This window comes from Cherax quadricarinatus, chromosome 42, assembly GCF_038502225.1.
Source record: "Cherax quadricarinatus isolate ZL_2023a chromosome 42, ASM3850222v1, whole genome shotgun sequence".
In the NCBI taxonomy this organism is placed as follows: Eukaryota; Metazoa; Arthropoda; class Malacostraca; order Decapoda; family Parastacidae; genus Cherax; species Cherax quadricarinatus.
The window spans coordinates 9,509,647-9,527,358 of NC_091333.1; the positions used below are offsets into that span (position 1 = coordinate 9,509,647).

General features: G+C 40.1%; 1 protein-coding gene across 1 annotated transcript in view; it reads right to left on the reverse strand.

The window, feature by feature from the left end:
* The window catches only part of LOC128695628 (uncharacterized), a 36,316-nt gene extending 22,586 nt beyond the window's left edge, over positions 1-13,730 (reverse strand). Inside the window, exons 1-3 of the mRNA XM_053786356.2 lie at positions 13,511-13,730; positions 4,931-7,157; positions 1,679-1,791 (exon numbers count right to left, since the gene is read on the reverse strand). Coding sequence (XP_053642331.2) covers positions 1,679-1,791; positions 4,931-5,091 — 274 coding nt within the window. The 5' untranslated portion in view covers positions 5,092-7,157; positions 13,511-13,730. The remainder of the gene's footprint in view (positions 1-1,678; positions 1,792-4,930; positions 7,158-13,510) is intronic.
* Between the last annotated feature and the right edge of the window lie 3,982 nt (positions 13,731-17,712).

Consider the following 17,712-nt stretch of genomic DNA (forward strand, 5'->3'; position numbering starts at 1 on the left):
AGAGCACCTGAGGTAATTAGGTGCAGTGTGTAGGTGACTGGGCGTACTGGGTGAAGGTGAAGTGTGTCGCTGTAGTGGATCCAGGTGAAGTGGTAGTGTGTAGGTGAAAGTAGATTAAGGGGGGAGGTCACCCTAGCCACTACACCGAAACATATGCATACAAAACACAAATAACCAGCTTACGACGACGTTTCGGTCCGACTTGAACCATTTACAAAGTCACACTGTGTGACTTTGTTCCAGTCACGGTATTGTGTATTTTTGTTATTTATTAGGGTACAAGTATGAGTAATCATCATTGCATGTGTATTCACCTGCTTGTACTCACTAAGCTGTACTCATCTAGTTGTACTCGCCAGTATTCACCTATAATACAACGTAGTGTAAAATGTCGTGCAAAATAAAGCAGGATTCGATGTCGGTGGACCGCTCCCTTGGAGGGGCTCTTGATCTAAGGAATTGGAGCTTACCTCCTCTTCCTCGGATCAAACACGTTTATGTCCAGTTCCTGAGGTGCTGTTTGATCCTTGAGAGTTTAGCGTTTTCCCCTGAATACAGAGTATATATATATATTTTAGGAGCTTGCTTGAGAGTGGAAAGCGTTACTATGGGCGGCACTCGCTATCGTGGGCGGCACTCGCCAGCGTGGGAGACACTCGCTATCGTGGGCGGCAATTGCTATAGTGGGAAGGGGAGAGCAGTCGTCCATCCTGTTGACCTGCAATAACCTGAAGCCCAAGTATTGATCCTTGCAAGACCTGCAACATCAGAGGTATATTGTATTTCAGAGGGTTGCTTCTTGCACGCACTCAACCCTTCATCAACCCATTATTACCGGGGAATGTGATGAATGGTTTGAAAAACCGACAAGTTGAAGATTGAGACACTTATGCAGCATATGGGAATCTTTATTCAGGAAACGTTTCGCCACACAGTGGCTTCATCAGTCCAATACAAAGAGGAAGGCGTAAGGAGAGGAGGAGTATGAGGTAATCAGTCCCTCAGCCTGGAGTCGATGTGTTCAGTCCATCGGGGAAGCTAAACATTATGAGTCACACACAGCCTGGGGAATGGGAGGTAATCAAGTTTGCTCCTAGGAAAGAAAGAGTGCCTCACACTCCTTAGATCAAGAGCTCTTAATCAGCAACGAGGGACATTCTTCAAAGGATTACATGAACACTGATTAATTTCCACTGACCATGTCAAAAATTATTTGCCACTTTTCCCGCACGTTTTCTTCATGAAGCTACCAGGTTACGATGACTGAAGGGAATTTTATCGGCCAGGAGAATTAAGTGTTGCTCTGGTGACTAGTGAAGGGAATGCAAGACTTGGCTGGAGTTTGCATGCAAGGTGATCATGATATAAACCAAGGGTCAAGACCGAGGAAGTTCCAGTAACCAGGACAAATGAGAACCAGAGTCACCAGAACATACGATAGGACAAGTGTTTACAGTTTCTTTTTCACAGCATAATGATTCCTCTTTGGAAATGGAGTTCAACTTTTGGAAACACAAGACCGAATAATTTTTTTGTTTCCAGTGGAGGTGTTCACCTCAAGGAAACACCAAGAACGACTCGTTTTCACTACAGTGGTAATGATTAAGTCGAGGAAACACAAGAACGAGTCATTTTATCTCCAGTTGTAGTTTGTAAATTAACGAGACACGAGACCAACCAGTGTTGTTGCCTGAGTAGTCCCAGGCTGCCTCCCGCTTAACAGGAACTCTCTCGGGCAACTCCTCCACGTCCACGGAGACTTCAGCTACGTAGATACCAGGATTATCGAGGCTGCAACAGATAGCAAAGAGCTAAAGTGAGAGTCAAAGTAGATTACCTGGAGCAAAGTACAACAATCGTAGTTATAATAATGTAACTTGTTATACAACTGCTCGTAGTTTTCCAGTTTTTAAATATAATTAAAACCTCTTGTAGATTATAACTTGTTTATTAATCAGTATAAAATGACACAATTATTTCCCATAAATAAAATATTAATACCCTGTAAAAAATATAATGAGTGATTTAACTACGAAATGTGTAATGTTAGTCTTCATCAGATCGTGAAAAATTGTGACCACTCTAAGGCGGTCACAGTGACTCATTTGTGTCTTCAGCTTCCAACTGCGCCCTTTATGTGTCCGTTCATACACCAAAATAAGTACTGAGGGTATGAGGAAGGAGGCAGGATGCCGACCACCACACCTGTCACCAGCTCAACTGTTTGCATCTGTGTTAAGATTATTCAGGTACACATAAATACAGTTAGATAATTTATCATACATAGCAGCATATATGTAGATTACCTAGGACAGACAAAGTGGCTTATTTCCATTGGGATCCTTGTCATGTGTGTGAGAACACTGTGCCTTCACCTGTCTGGGAACACTATACCTTCACTTCTGTGCTAACCCTTAACTTTCGTCTGTGTGGTATAGCTATACCTTCGTATTAAGACTGTATAGCCCTTGTGGCTTAGCGCTTCTTTTTGAGTATAATAATAATTCGTATTAAGAACATAAGATGGAGGAACACTGCAGCAGGCCTAATGGCCCAAACTAGGCAGATCCTTCTCTAAACCAACCATTCCCACCCACCCACTTTAAGAACATAAGAACAGAGTACTGTGCCATCGGATGCAGTTTAAACACCGAGAGCTGTGTATCACCCGGCATACATATGCAAGGAGTTTACCTCAATCCTTGTTTAGACATTAAAACATTCTTGACAGATGATAAGCAGGTTTTATGTAGCCTTTATAAACCCCATTAATCAATCAACCAACCATCTACAGATACCTACTGTCAGCAAAGGCGTCGCTAGGGTTGGTGTCACCCCGGGGCGGCCCCCCCCCGTCCCCCTTACGACGCCACTGACTGTCAGTACGTACTGATGCCTCCTTCGTTAGCGTCAGTACGTACTGGAATGTTTTAAAGATTCATGAACTTCCTCAATGAATGTTAATGATACATTATGTTTAGTGTCATTACCTTGTACATCACTCAGGGGAACTGTACCGACAAGTGTTTAAAGACACATGAGCAGCGAGTGGGGGTCTTTGATTTAGATGTTTCGCTCAACGGAAAGAAGCTCCTGGTGTACGAAACATCTCCTAAATAAAGGTTTCCCATACGTTGCATATGTATTCTTAATATGAGTTATTATTATTGTATGTGACTGGAGAGAGTGTGTAATGTTGGAAAGGGTGTAGAATGGTGAGGAGGGAGTGGATGGGTAGGGAGGGTGTGTGAGGGTATGTAAGTATGGGGAGAGCGTGCGTGTGTGTGTGTGTGTGTGTGTGTGTGTGTGTGTGTGTGTGTGTGTGTGTGTGTGTGTGCACGCACCTAATTGTAATTGCGGGGGTTGATTTATAGCTCCTGGCCCCGCTTCTTCACTGGTCGCTACTAGGTTCACTCTCTCCCTGCTTCATAAGCTTTATCATAACTCTTCTTAAAACTATGTATGGATCCTGTCTCCACAACATCACTTTCCGGACTATTCCACTTCTTGACAAATCTATGACTGAAGAAATACTTCCTAACATCCCTGTGACTTTTCTGAATCTTAAACTTCCAATCGTGACCCTTTGCTACCTGCTGTGTTCCATCTCTAGAACATCCTGTCTTTGTCCATCCTGTCAATTCCTCGTAGTATTTTATATCTCGTTATCATGTCCTCTCTATCCTTGTGTGTGTGTGTGTGTGTGTGTGTGTGTGTGTGTGTGTGTGTGTGTGGAAGGAATGCAAGGGTTGGGTGGGTGTTAGACGGTGTGGAAGGTGTTTGAGGATGTGGAATGTGTGTATGTGTGTGTGTGTGTGTGTGTGTGTGTGTGTGTGTGTGTGTGTGTGTGTGTGTGTGTGTGTGTGTGTGTGTGTGTGAAGGTGTTTGTGTGCAGGAAGGTTAGGGAGACAGGCGTGTTTATTACCAGTCTACAGCCACGTCAATGCTCTGACTGTTTCTTGAAACACTGACTGTGTCACTGTCTCCACCGCCCTCATGGTCCTCTATCACAATTATCACTGTCCCATTGACCTTCACTATCACAGTCAAAATCACAATTGTTTGTTTCCTTGTCACTATCGCCGCTCTATCTTATCACAATCACCATACCCACCACAACACTCACTATGATCAACATCATTCTCCCTCCCTTTCTTTCTTTCTCCCTCGACACTGGAGAAACTGGCACAGACACATCAAGGCTCTCAATCAATGACATCCTTCGACGAGTAAATTCATTTTATGGTACACATAAGACAATTACGATATCAAAGTGAAAGTGACGGTGTGGAGGGTCATAAATTGTATTTACAGGGAGAGAAGGTGGATGTGTGTGTGTGTGTGTGTGTGTGTGTGTGTGTGTGTGTGTGTGTGTGTGTGTGTGTGTGTGTGTGTGTGTGTGTGTGTGTGTGTGTGTGTGTGTGTGTGTGTGTGTGTGTGTGTGTGTGTGTGTGTGTGTGTGTATGTGTGTATTCCTGGTAGCCTTTTGTTAACACCTTACATTCTTAATTACACTGAGAGATGTTCTTCCTAATTCTGTGTAAGCTGCTACAGGTTGATCAACCTCATGGACTAGTTATGTCTGGAACATCTGAAAGAATTATACTTAACACATTATATACTATATTATAATTGTAATCAAAACCAAGCGCTAAACCCATTTATATACTACGGAATCAGACACCAACTTTTACCTCATTTCTGCGGTTTATAAAAGGGAAAAGGGTGCAGAGGTGTATTACCATCTTTTTTCCTGCACATACTTCTAATTTTACCACATATCTAAATCTTCAATCTGCATCTGGTATCACGAATAGAGCTGTTATGAGCTGTTATCCTAAGAGGACTAACCAATAAGAATATTGTTAGTACCCTACTCAGTGGTAACCTATTCGTATCGCAGGACTAAAACCTGTGAAGCTTTACTCACCTTTGCATGACGAACTGGCTGTATGTGAGATCCGTCTGTCGGTAGAATCCATGTGAGAGTCGCATGTGGAAGTCCGGAGTGCAGAGTAGCACTAGCACCATCATCATCCCTGTCATCACCATCACCGTCAACATGTACAGTGTCTTCAGGAAGAGATGCATCGCGAAGGGAAGATCCAGATGACAAGACTAGTTATCAAGTGGAGTTTGTAGTGCCTGTAGAAGGAGGAACTTCTTGTGTCTGGGTGGAAGTAAAGTGCTCTTGGAGGGCCTGCTTGAGGAACTTTACTATATCTGGGTGGAGGTACTGTGTTCCTGGATGGTCTGTCAGAGGAACTATCTATATGTAACACAATCTTCAGAAGGCTCTAGTTTAGGAGCGACCCGGCTATATTTTTTATGCTCTCCCAAGACAGTGAATTCAAAGATCCGGTAACTCTTGTGAGCCTGATATTTTAATTACTCGGATTTTCTAAATATAAATTCTTGTATAGGTACTTTAACAATTTAATAATTACTCATGTACAATAGTAATTTAAACTTAAACAAATAGCATTTCAAAAGTTAACATACAATATAACAATAAATTCGTTTTCAAAATCTTTGTAAGTTCAGCGATAAGATTGTTACTGAAGCTTCGTTTATAATGGTGGAAATATGCTAACCCTTCTCAATCACAGATATTTTTCACGATTAATGAATTCACTGTCTGATCGATTACTTGATCAAAATTATACATTTATTGAGGAACGAAGGAATAGTCGAGTATCTCCTGCGTGATTCATCTCTTTTCCTCTCTTTATCTCTCATTCAGAGAAATTATTAAAATGTATTATGCTTTTGTAATTATGTTTTAGTTTTCAGTCTTCACTCTAGTATAGATACAACCTTCTGTCAAAGGTTAAACATCTTTATCCATTGTCAAGAATTTGCATTTTATTACGTTGAGTTGACTTGTTAATGATGTTCGGAGTTTGTTTCTATGATACACGTAAGGTCTTGAGCTAATCACATTCCTTTATGCTAACGATAGTGCTTCAGTAGCGGAACCTGAGCATCTTACAACAGGAGGCGCTGTCAGTAGCGAGAGCTAAGTTGTCTTACAGAGACAGCTTCAGCAGCTAATCTCAAGCGTCGTATAGCATCAGATGCCTTCACTATAGGGAGTCCTCATCATCTTATCAGCTACGCACAAAATTCACCAGCGTCACCACAGTCACATTTCCCGGCAATACTGAGGATTCCACAGAGCAACATTAGCCACAACGCACTGCTGCCAGATGCTTCTTTATCGTCGTGCTCGTTGAAACAGGGTTCTCTTGCTTCAAACAATGGCGTACTCTGACTTACACACATTCTGATCCACGCAGTGACACATTATTTTCCCTTCACAAATAATAAAAAGAAATCCAGATCATATAATGACTCTCATTTTTACAGGACTCAACCCACGTCAATAAGTGTTTCAAATCCTTCTCTATCTCAAAATACTATTATTTACATAGAGCTGTTTTCATTATATCTCGGCTGTGAGGACACCTTGACTAGTATTCTCAAACACGTGTTATAGTACTAGCAAACACCTGGGATTAACCTGTTGTTTACTCCTGGTTCATTTTGTAATACACAGCTCCCTCGCACTAGTCTACTTAATTCTATTTGGCACGAATAATTTCGCTTTAATGTCTTTTTCAGCATTTTAACACATTATCACTGAGCAACACAGTTCTACTAAATTCTGGTATTGTTTATTATAAAACATTCTGTATTGTTTACTAAAGTTTATATTTTTACAAGAGTAAAACATAATGATTGCTTAAGATTGTAAAAAAAAAAAATTGCAATTTCAGAGCTAAAACCATATTTACAATAATTTTTATTTCCACAGGAATTTAAATAACTATTCACTGACGATCACTTCGTGTTATTTCCTCCCCGTTAAATCACTCCGTGCGAGATCTACAAGCAAGTCACTGCACCGGTTAACCCTCGCAGCATGTTCTTGTCCGGTAGCTGTTGCGCTTCCTGGGCAAGCAACACTCGAAAGGTGAAGAGTAGCAGCAGCTGAAGCACCAGTAGCAACACGAGCAGCAGGAGCGGGTCTGCCCCAGTTTCTCCTTCTGACCCCCCTAATACGGTCTCTCAAGGGCGGGTCGATGCGACTGCAGAGGATCTCCTGCAGCAGGCCAGCCCCCTCCGTGCTCGGCTGCCTCACACCTCTTCACTCCCTGCGGGAAAAGTCACCATGTTACATGACGTTTTTAACACATAAACCACGTATTTTATACACAATGTATGCGTAAATTATATTCATACAGAACCGTGATACAGTAAGGCGTACTGTGTTAAATCACTGTTAATAGTAGTTATATATATATATATATATATATATATATATATATATATATATATATATATATATATATATATATATATATATATATATATATATATATATATATATATATATATATATATATATATATATATATATATATATATATATATATATATATATATATATATATATATATATATATATATATATATATATATAAAAATAATTGTGATGGGCTTCGCTGAGGTAATCAACTGAAGACAAAACTCCCAACAGAGGGTCATTTTAGAATCTTTGTGCAGCGATAAAGCGAAGTGTCTACAACTCGCCAAAAGGAGAGGCAAGAGCAACGCTTATTAATTTTAACTTTGTGTTTAATTCCCGGCAAAGTTTAATGGTGAGGCCATTCGCAGACTGCCTTGTTGCTAGCAGCCATTTAGGGTCCAAAGTTGAGTCGTTTATGTGCGTGATTACTGCCTGACAATTTCCAAATCAATATGAAGGAGGAAATTATTATTATTATTATTATTATTATTATTATTATTATTATTATTAATTATTATTATTATTATTATTATTATTATTATTATTATTATTATTATTATTATCATCAGTAGTAGTAGTAGTAATAGTGGTAATAACACTAGAAGCGCCTAGAGAATTGGTTGTGAGAGTCGATCTAAGGAAATGGAGGTCAGTCACAATCTATTTGATCAAGATTCCTTCACCTGCATTGTAATGCATTGACCTACATTACCTCAGATCATTTAACCCTACGAGGGAGAGGGAGGGGGTAAGGGTGCCTTGATGCTGGTTAAAGGCTTTTGATTCACGGAATTGGAGCTACTATTACCCATCTTTGGATCAAACGTTATCTCTCTCTCTCTCTCTCTCTCTCTCTCTCTCTCTCTCTCTCTGTCTCTCTCTCTCTGTCTCTCTCTCTCTTCACCAAGCACACCTCAGTAGGGACCCGGAGCTATACTAAAGCCATACTAAACCCATCATTTACAAGTAACCCATCATTTACAAACCACCCATCATTTACAAATAACCCCATCATTTACAAGTCAACCACCATTTACAAACCACCCATCGATTTACCATTTTCTGGAGGTAGGAAGAGCGAAGTTGTGCAAGTGATCCGGGCAACAAAGGCTTAACGGATGCCATTGGATACTAAGATGGCACTCAACATCCGTCTCTACTTTGCTTCCCTTAAATCCGATACCAGAATGGCACTCTACGTTGGCTCGACTACGTCAACTTTGACACTGATTCCTGTCCGTTAATAAACATCCCATTCACGTACTCTGATAACGTACAGAATTCAACGTTCCCTTATATTTTCCTCGGTAGGGTTTAAATATATTTGTTGTAAGCTAAATGTGCTTGACTAGGTGTGTATTCCACGCTGGTGGTGCATACTCGAGGATATGGTCTGACAAGCGTGGTTTCCAGCATCTTCAATGATTTCCAGCTTAAGTGCCTCCAGTCGCTCCTTACATTTTCCAGTTGTGGGAATACTTGCGTAATTGTCGTGTTTGTGTACGCCTCGGGAAACAGATAAATGTAATGTCTACCCCCGTGGCTTGGTTGGTAACGCTCTAGCCTCATACACACTGAATGTCCGTGGTTAGATCCCCTACACGGGTGGAAATATTGGGCATGTTTCCTTACACCTACTGTCCCCGTTCGCCTATCAGTAAATAGGCATCTGGGTGTTAGTCGACTAGTGTGGGTCGCATCCAGGGGACAAGAATGAAGGACCATAATGGAAATAAGACACAGTCCCCGATGACTCATTGATTTTCTTGGGTTATCCTAGGTGACTAACCCTCCGGGTTAAAAATCCGTACAAATCTTATCTTATCTTTATTTAGTGAAGCTGATCCCTTTGCGGGTGATACATATATGTAGCTATTGATCTGCGTCTCCAGAAGTCAGGTTTCAGCTCCATACTTCTACTGCCGTCTCTAAAATCAGGCTAATCTTACGGTTTTTGAAGAGTAGTGAATAATTCTCTGAGGGTAAATTTGGGATCTGCTAGCCTCGTATACACCACAAATGTTATATGGTCGATATTCTCCTTCGGTGATGCAATGAGCGTATATTGTGTTTATACTCTGACTCCGGTCTTCTTTTTTCTTATGCGATTTCCACGATTGCACATTTATTTGGATTTAAATAGCCTCTTGTTTGACAACTCTTTCACCATTTTCCAAATCTTCCATCATTCTTTTTGGGTCTTCTTTTGTCATTTTTCAAATTTATAGCTTTCTGCCATCAGCAGACAGTGACTCAGAGGCTTCATTCTCATCTGGTAAACCGTGTCACATATGTCAGGAGTGCCAGGGGTCCTTCATGCTCCCGTCCCCAAAACCATTTCGTTAAAACTGTCCCTTCCATTATTATCAGGACCCCATCCGTCACCCAACGTATATGTACTTGTAGAAATAAAGACATTATTATTATTATTACTGTTATTATTATTATTATTATTATTATTATTATTATTATTATTATTATTATTATTATTATTATTATTATTATTATTATTAAAGGACGTCATAATCGCTCCTCCTTAACTCACTTGACCATCTGTCCTCCTGATCCTCTGCCATCCCCGACCACTTGCCCATCCCCTCTCCCCTCACAAACCTCTCAGTTTCTCTCCCCTCACCATCCCTTACCCTCTTACATCACTAAATAATCACTTTCTCTCTACTAACTCATTTTCCACCCCTTCCAAACCCACCAACCCCTCCCAGGTCTTCTCTACTTTACTCTCCTACTAACCCTCCACTTCTCCTCCCATAAGACTCTCCCACCAACGTCCCCTTCCCTCAGCTTCCCCATCAACCCTTGTTAGTAAGTTTTTATTTAGATTTTGTGTACATATCATATAAATATTTATACAATGGCCTTGAGGGCATGTAGGTACATACAAAAATATATAATGTACACGCATCCCAGGATTACTCCTTTTCCTACTCATCCTTCTCCCGTCCTTCAATCATCCTCCCTTCCCTCCCTCTCATCTCTCTGCCCCAACTGTTGTTACGGCTCGTCGTGATGCGCTTCTCAGGAATTCCTTCATATCCTACGAGCGTCCCCGGGCATATCCTTGAACCAGCTCTCTGGCAGTAATTAAAGGATGCTCGAGAGCTTCACATCCCGCCGAGCTCGCAAGACAAAGGAATCTTTGTTGGATCCTGAGGAAGTTTATGTTTGCGTTGCTTTTCTCTCTCTGTTAACGATGGCCTGAGTCAGAGCAGCTGGATCAATGATGATTAATTTGATTCAATGCTATGTTTGTGGATATATACTTCCTTGCTTTAAAAAACATGATGGATATATATATATATATATATATATATATATATATATATATATATATATATATATATATATATATATATATATATATATATATATAAACCTTTTTAGAATAATTTGTGTATGTTTGTGTATGGGAATATTCGTCGTTCAATCTTACTGTATCTTAAAATCAACTCGTAACAAACGACCGTCAACGAATAAAGAGAAGAAGGAATGTGGCTCAGTGGTAGAGTGTTGGGCTGGTGGCATGCAATGACCACGGTTCGAGTCTCTGTCACTTCCTCATTGTTGCATTTTATTTACGTCTCATAGATTAATTCCCCTTAGTTCATGTATACCTCGTTCATGTATACCTCGTTCATGTATACTTTATTCATGTATGCTTTCATATCGTTCAGTTTCATATATCAGAATCGTCATCTTCAGGAAGCACTGTTTACACTGTTACTGTCCAGAGGCACTGTTAACGTTATCAGTATGATGGAGCACTGTTTACGTTATCAGTATGATGGAGCACTGTTTACGTTATCATCTTCAGGAAGCATTGTTTGGGTCATCACCTTCAGGAAGCACTGTTTACACTGCTACCATCAGGTGGCACTGTTTACGTTATCAGTATGATGGAGCAGTGTTTACATTATCAGTATGAGGGAGCACTGTTTACGTTATCAGTATGATGGAGCACTGTTTACGTTATCAGCATGATGGAGCACTGTTTACGTTATCAGTATGATGGAGCACTGTTTACGTTATCAGCATGATGGAGCACTGTTTACGTTATCAGTATGATGGAGCACTGTTTACGTTATCAGCATGATGGAGCACTGTTTACGTTATCAGTATGATGGAGCACTGTTTACGTTATCAGTATGATGGAGCACTGTTTACGTTATCAGTATGATGGAGCACTGTTTACGTTATCAGTATGATGGAGCACTGTTTACGTTATCAGTATGATGGAGCACTGTTTACGTTATCAGTATGATGGAGCACTGTTTACGTTATCAGGATGAGGAAGCACTGTTTACGTTATCAGTACGATGGAGCACTGTTTACGTTATCAGTATGAGGAAACACTGTTTACGTTATCTATACGATGGAGCACTGTTTACGTTATCAGTATGAGGAAACACTGTTTACGTTATCAGTATGATGGAGCACTGTTTACGTTATCAGTATGAGGAAACACTGTTTACGTTATCAGTATGATGGAGCACTGTTTACGTTATCAGTATGAGGAAGCACTGTTTACGTTATCAGTGTGATGGAGCACTGTTTACGTTATCAGTATGAGGAAGCACTGTTTACGTTATCAGTATGAGGAAACACTGTTTACGTTATCAGTATGAGGAAGCACTGTTTACGTTATCAGTATGATGGAGCACTGTTTACGTTATCAATATGAGGAAGCACTGTTTACGTTATCAGTATGAGGAAGCACTGTTTACGTTATCAGTATGAGGTAGCACTGTTTACGCTATCAGTATGATGGAGCACTGTTTACGTTATCAGTATGAGGAAGCACTGTTTACGTTATCAGTATGAGGAAGCACTGTTTACGTTATCAGTATGAGGAAGCACTGTTTACGTTATCAGTATGAGGAAGCACTGTTTACGTTATCAGTATGATGGAGCACTGTTTACGTTATCAGTATGAGGAAACAATGTTTACGTTATCAGTATGAGGAAGCACTGTTTACGTTATCAGTATGATGGAGCACTGTTTACGTTATCAGTATGAGGAAGCACTGTTTACGTTATCAGTATGAGGAAGCACTGTTTACGTTATCAGTATGAGGAAGCACTGTTTTCGTTATCAGTATGAGGAAGCACTGTTTACGTTATCAGTATGAGGAAACACTGTTTACGTTATCAGTATGAGGAAGCACTGTTTACGTTATCAGCATGAGGAAGCACTGTTTACGTTATCAGTATGATGGAGCACTGTTTACGTTATCAGTATGAGGAAGCACTGTTTACGTTATCAGTATGATGGAGCACTGTTTACGTTATCAGTATGAGGAATCACTGTTTACGTTATCACAAACAACTTTTACCCAGTGTAATCTTTTTTTCAAGAAGAAATATCAGTCGTATTTTTACGAATTTTACTCTCACGGACGTGTACTATCACTGTTCCACCTGCTCATTAACATATTACCACTCGTCATTACCCCGTCAACATCTGTCAAAATCACGTCACCGCCTGTCATTTTCCTGCAAGCGACCGGTCATCGAATATCATTAAGATTCACATGTACGAGAAACTAACGATATCCAAGTGCATAAAAAGCTATCCAATGCTTTTAACATAAATTACAAATATAAACAGAACAAGGACACTAATAACGAATGTTCTACTAAACATTATATATATATATATATAAGGGGAAGTGGACCAGAATTCTTCCTCCGTAAGCCATGCGTGTCGTAAGAGGCGACTAAAATGCCGGGAGCAAGGGGCTAGTAACCCCTTCTCCTGTATATATTACTAAATTTGAAAGGAGAAACTTTCGTTTTTCCTTTTGGGCCACCCTGCCTCGGTGGGATACGGCTGGTACGTTGAAAGAAAAGGAAAGAATATGTATATACATATATATATATATATATATATATATATATATATATATATATATATATATATATATATATATACATATACTTATATACATAATGTAACAAGATGCACACTTTTCACTTCAATTTACACTTGTACGCAAAATAATTTAGCTGCTTTGCAACGAACAAAGTCTTATCATTACATCAAGAAAACACATGCTGCAATCACGAGTGGGGCGAAACAAGCCATGCACTGCACCAACACCCAGTCATGCACGCCACTAAGAACACTCAGTACGTCCGCACGTCATGCAAAAATCAATAGCGACGAAGGCGACTACTGACGGTGGGAGGACTTCCCCCGCCTCCAGTGTGCTGGCGGCGAGCTCTCCTGCGGTAGTGTGCGTCGGTGAGTCTGAGAACCAATGGTGGCCCACAGCGTTGGTCACAGTGTAGGGAGTAGCGGTGTTAGTGGTGGTGCGTGGGGCTGTGTGTGTGTGTGTGTGGTGGTGTTGTGTGATGGGGGATGTGGTGGTGTGTAGTGGTGGTGGTGTGTCTCCGGTAGCGCCACACTAAACACTGCGGCAGGCCGCTGCAGCAGGCCCACTAGCGGGAGGGTGTGTGTGTGTGTGTGTGGGTGGGTGGGTGTGTGTGGGTGGGTGGGTATGGGTGTGTGGGTGTTGGTGGGAGGAGGCGGGATGGCTAGATGCCGTCCCAAGAACACGTCCACGGATACACACCCCCAGTACACCCACACAATCTGAATACTCATATCCACACACTCAATATATCCACACACTCTTACCCACACCCTCAGTACACCTACACATATCTACTCCCCTAGTATACTCACACGCTCACAGCATCACCCTAAGTACATCCACACACTCAAGGCAACCTCCCCCTCACAAAAAACATACTACCAGGCCAAGTGTCTATTGATAAGTACTTTTGACATGTGATAACTAGCCTGTTGTTCAATGAGGACAAATTCCAACTACTCCGTTATGGAAAACTGGAGGAGATAATAACTAGAACAGAGTATACTACAAACTCTGGCCATACAATAGAGCGGAAAAATAAAGTAAGGGACCTGGGAGTAGTAATGTCTGAGGATCTCACTTTCAAGGATCACAACAGTGCCACGATCACAAGTGCAAAGAAAATGATAGGATGGATAATGAAAACGTTCAAAACGAGAGATGCCAAGCCAGTGATGATCCTTTTCAAATAAATTGTTCTCTCTAGGCTGGAGTACTGCTGTACATTAATATCTCCGTTCAAAGCAGGTGAAATTGCAGATCTAGAGAATGTACAGAGATCCTTTACTGCACGTATAAGTTCTGTCAACCACCTTAACTACTGGGAACGCTTGGAAGCACTTGACTTGTACTCGTTGGAACGCAGGAGAGAAATCCTGAAAGGAATGGTCCCGAATCTGCACACAGAAATCACTCCTTACGAAAGTAAAAGACTGGGCAGGCGATGCAAAGTACCCCCAATTAAAAGTAGGGGCACCATTGGTACACTAAGGGAAAACACCGTAAGTGTCCGGGGCCCAAGACTGTTCGACAACCTCCCATCAAGCATTAGGGGAATTACCAATAAACCCCTGGCTGCCTTCAAGAGGGAGCTGGACAGATACCTAAAATCAGTGCCGGATCAGCCGGGCTGTGGCTCGTACGTTGGACTGCGTGCGGCCAGCAGTAACAGCCTGATCGATCAGGCCCTGATCCACCGGGAGGCCTGGTCGTGGACCGGGCCGCGCGGGCGTTGATCCCCGGAATAACCTCCAGGTAACCCCTGCCAGGGCTAGAGTGACATATAACTACGTGATACTTCCAGTGATGAGCTCTCACACACTCTTAACACCTAGTAGAGGTGTTTTCACACTTTATCACTTAGTGTGGAAGCTTTTACACACTCTTATCACATATTATGAGAACTTTCAACAGTATCGCAGAGATGAGCACACTCTTCTCACTGTATCTGTTGATCATTCGCCTCACTGCTGCCTTAATTCCTTTGTCAACATCGAGCCTATGTGTCCTGCCTTTCACATAAACATATTATATTGAAACCTCAGTCTATCTTAAGCAAGTAATGAGAATAAGTGCTTGGTTTAAAATTAGATTTAAAGCATATCTACTACACGAGAGTCATTAAGGTTGCATATATATATATATATATATATATATATATATATATATATATATATATATATATATATATATATATATATATATATATATATATATATATATATATATATATCCTGTTTTGTCATGAGGATAGATAACCAGAGATGAAATATTTTATTATATGTAAATCACACTTTGTTTACCGCATAAAGAAATAACGTTTCTTTTATTTTGTTTAATTAAAGTAACTCTTGTTTTATATTATTAGACTGTGTTATAGTTGTACTAAGTTATTATGTCTTGTATTACATTTGAATATACACTAATGGCATTTGTATAGCATAATTGGTAAGTTTTGGCTGCATAGTTTTACCACACACAACGGCTATTGAAAACAGAATGTTTGACCGGCAAAATGGCGGACACAGTTGCACAAGACATGTGACTGCAAGCTCTAACAATTATTATAAGCATTTTTTAACAATTATTATTATAATAATTTTTTAACAATTATTATTATAATCATTTTTTAACAATTATTATAATCATTTTTTAACAATTATTATAACCATTTTTTTTATTTCTTGGTATCCACTTTCTGCTAATGTTTTCAGATCATTTCTGAAATTAACATATATATAATTATTTAGTTTTTATTTATACACAAATTTATCTTTTGAAAGAAATTCCTGGTCGTTTTTCTCGCCAAAGTTTTATAATAGTCAAGTAAGTTTTAAGAATTCTAAGAAATATATGGAAAAATCCTATGCATTTAAGTCCCAGGAGCATTTTCGCTGTTACACATGGTTCTCTTTGCAACACAGAGCCCCCCCTCCCCCTTGTTGATCTGCAATATTTCAGGAGGTCTGGCACCATTAGCGGCGCCTTGTGCTGAAGACGTCTTCAAATATATAATACAACACCTCATTGACTTAACCATTTCTGTTCACACATCATTTGCCTCTTCCCGGCTCACACTTCATTTCACTCTAAAACCTTCTCTTCCGCTCCTTCCTACAGTATTTAAATTATTTAAATATATATTAATGGTGCAGATTTTTTCACGGTAGTGTCAGAGCGCCTCTGGCAAAAGAGTAATGATGATGAAAGTGGTTTTTTTCTTTTTCAGGTCACCCTGCCTTGGTGGGAGACGGCCGATGTGTTATTAAAACAAATAAGCCGTACATCACACACACATACGAAGGTGTATATATATATATATATATATATATATATATATATATATATATATATATATATATATATATATATATATATATATATACTCCTTCGTGTTATCGACTTTAAGTCTGTTCAGTAATATTTAATGATATTGGCCAGCGGAATGAAGCATTTATTTTCACGTCTATTAGTGCCATCATCTGAGCTTCACAGGAAGCATTACTCATCACTAACCGTGGAAGTCATGACCCCGAACATCATTCCTCTCTCCATGACGCTGAAACACATTGACCAAGTTGCAATTTTGTCTTCGATTATGACTACTCTTGACTATCTTCTTCCTCTTATTCTTCTTATAAATTATTATTATTATTATTATTATTATTATTATTATTATTATTATTATTATTATTATTATTATTATTATTATTGGTTTTCGTTTATAACTTGAGAAGACCTCATCCTGGGTTATCCTGGGTCATCCTTGGTTACCCTGGGCTATCCTTGGTTTTCATGGGTTATCTTGGGTCATCCTGGGTTATCCTAGGTTATCTTGGGTTATTCTGAGTCATCCTTGGTTACCCTGGGTCATCCTTGGTTATCCTGGGTTATCTTGGGTCATCCTGGGTTATCCTGGGTCATCCTTAGTTATCCTGGGTCTTCTTGGGTCATCCTGGGCTATCCTAGATTATCCTGGGTTATCTTGGGTCATCCTGGGTTATCCTAGGTCATCCTGGGTTATCCTGGTTTACTAACCCTACATGGGGTCTACCTGGAGGGTATTCCGGGGATCAACGCACCCGCGGCCCTATCCACGACCAGACCTCCCGGTGGATCAGGGCCTGATCAACCAGGCTGTTACTGCTGGCCGCTCAGGGATAAGAAAGTTGAAGGAAGTTTTCTTTGCGTAAAAATTATTTAAGTTTATAACAGAACTCTGACTGTTTTTTTGACCGTTTTCTTTCGTTAACTACAACGGTAATCACTTTCTGTTAATGAAAAAAACAGGGGAAACTTAAATGAAATCCTTCACTTAATTAGGAAAGGAGGCCTTTCAAAGTAGAGGGACCTTAATCCAAGGCACTGGAGCTACCTCTGCCCTTGGATAAAATCGGATTGCATCCCAGTACCCAGATGCCTATGGGTTTAGCGCTTCTCAGTGATGATAATAATAATGATAATATTTATTATCACCCAAGGACATATATATATATATATATATAT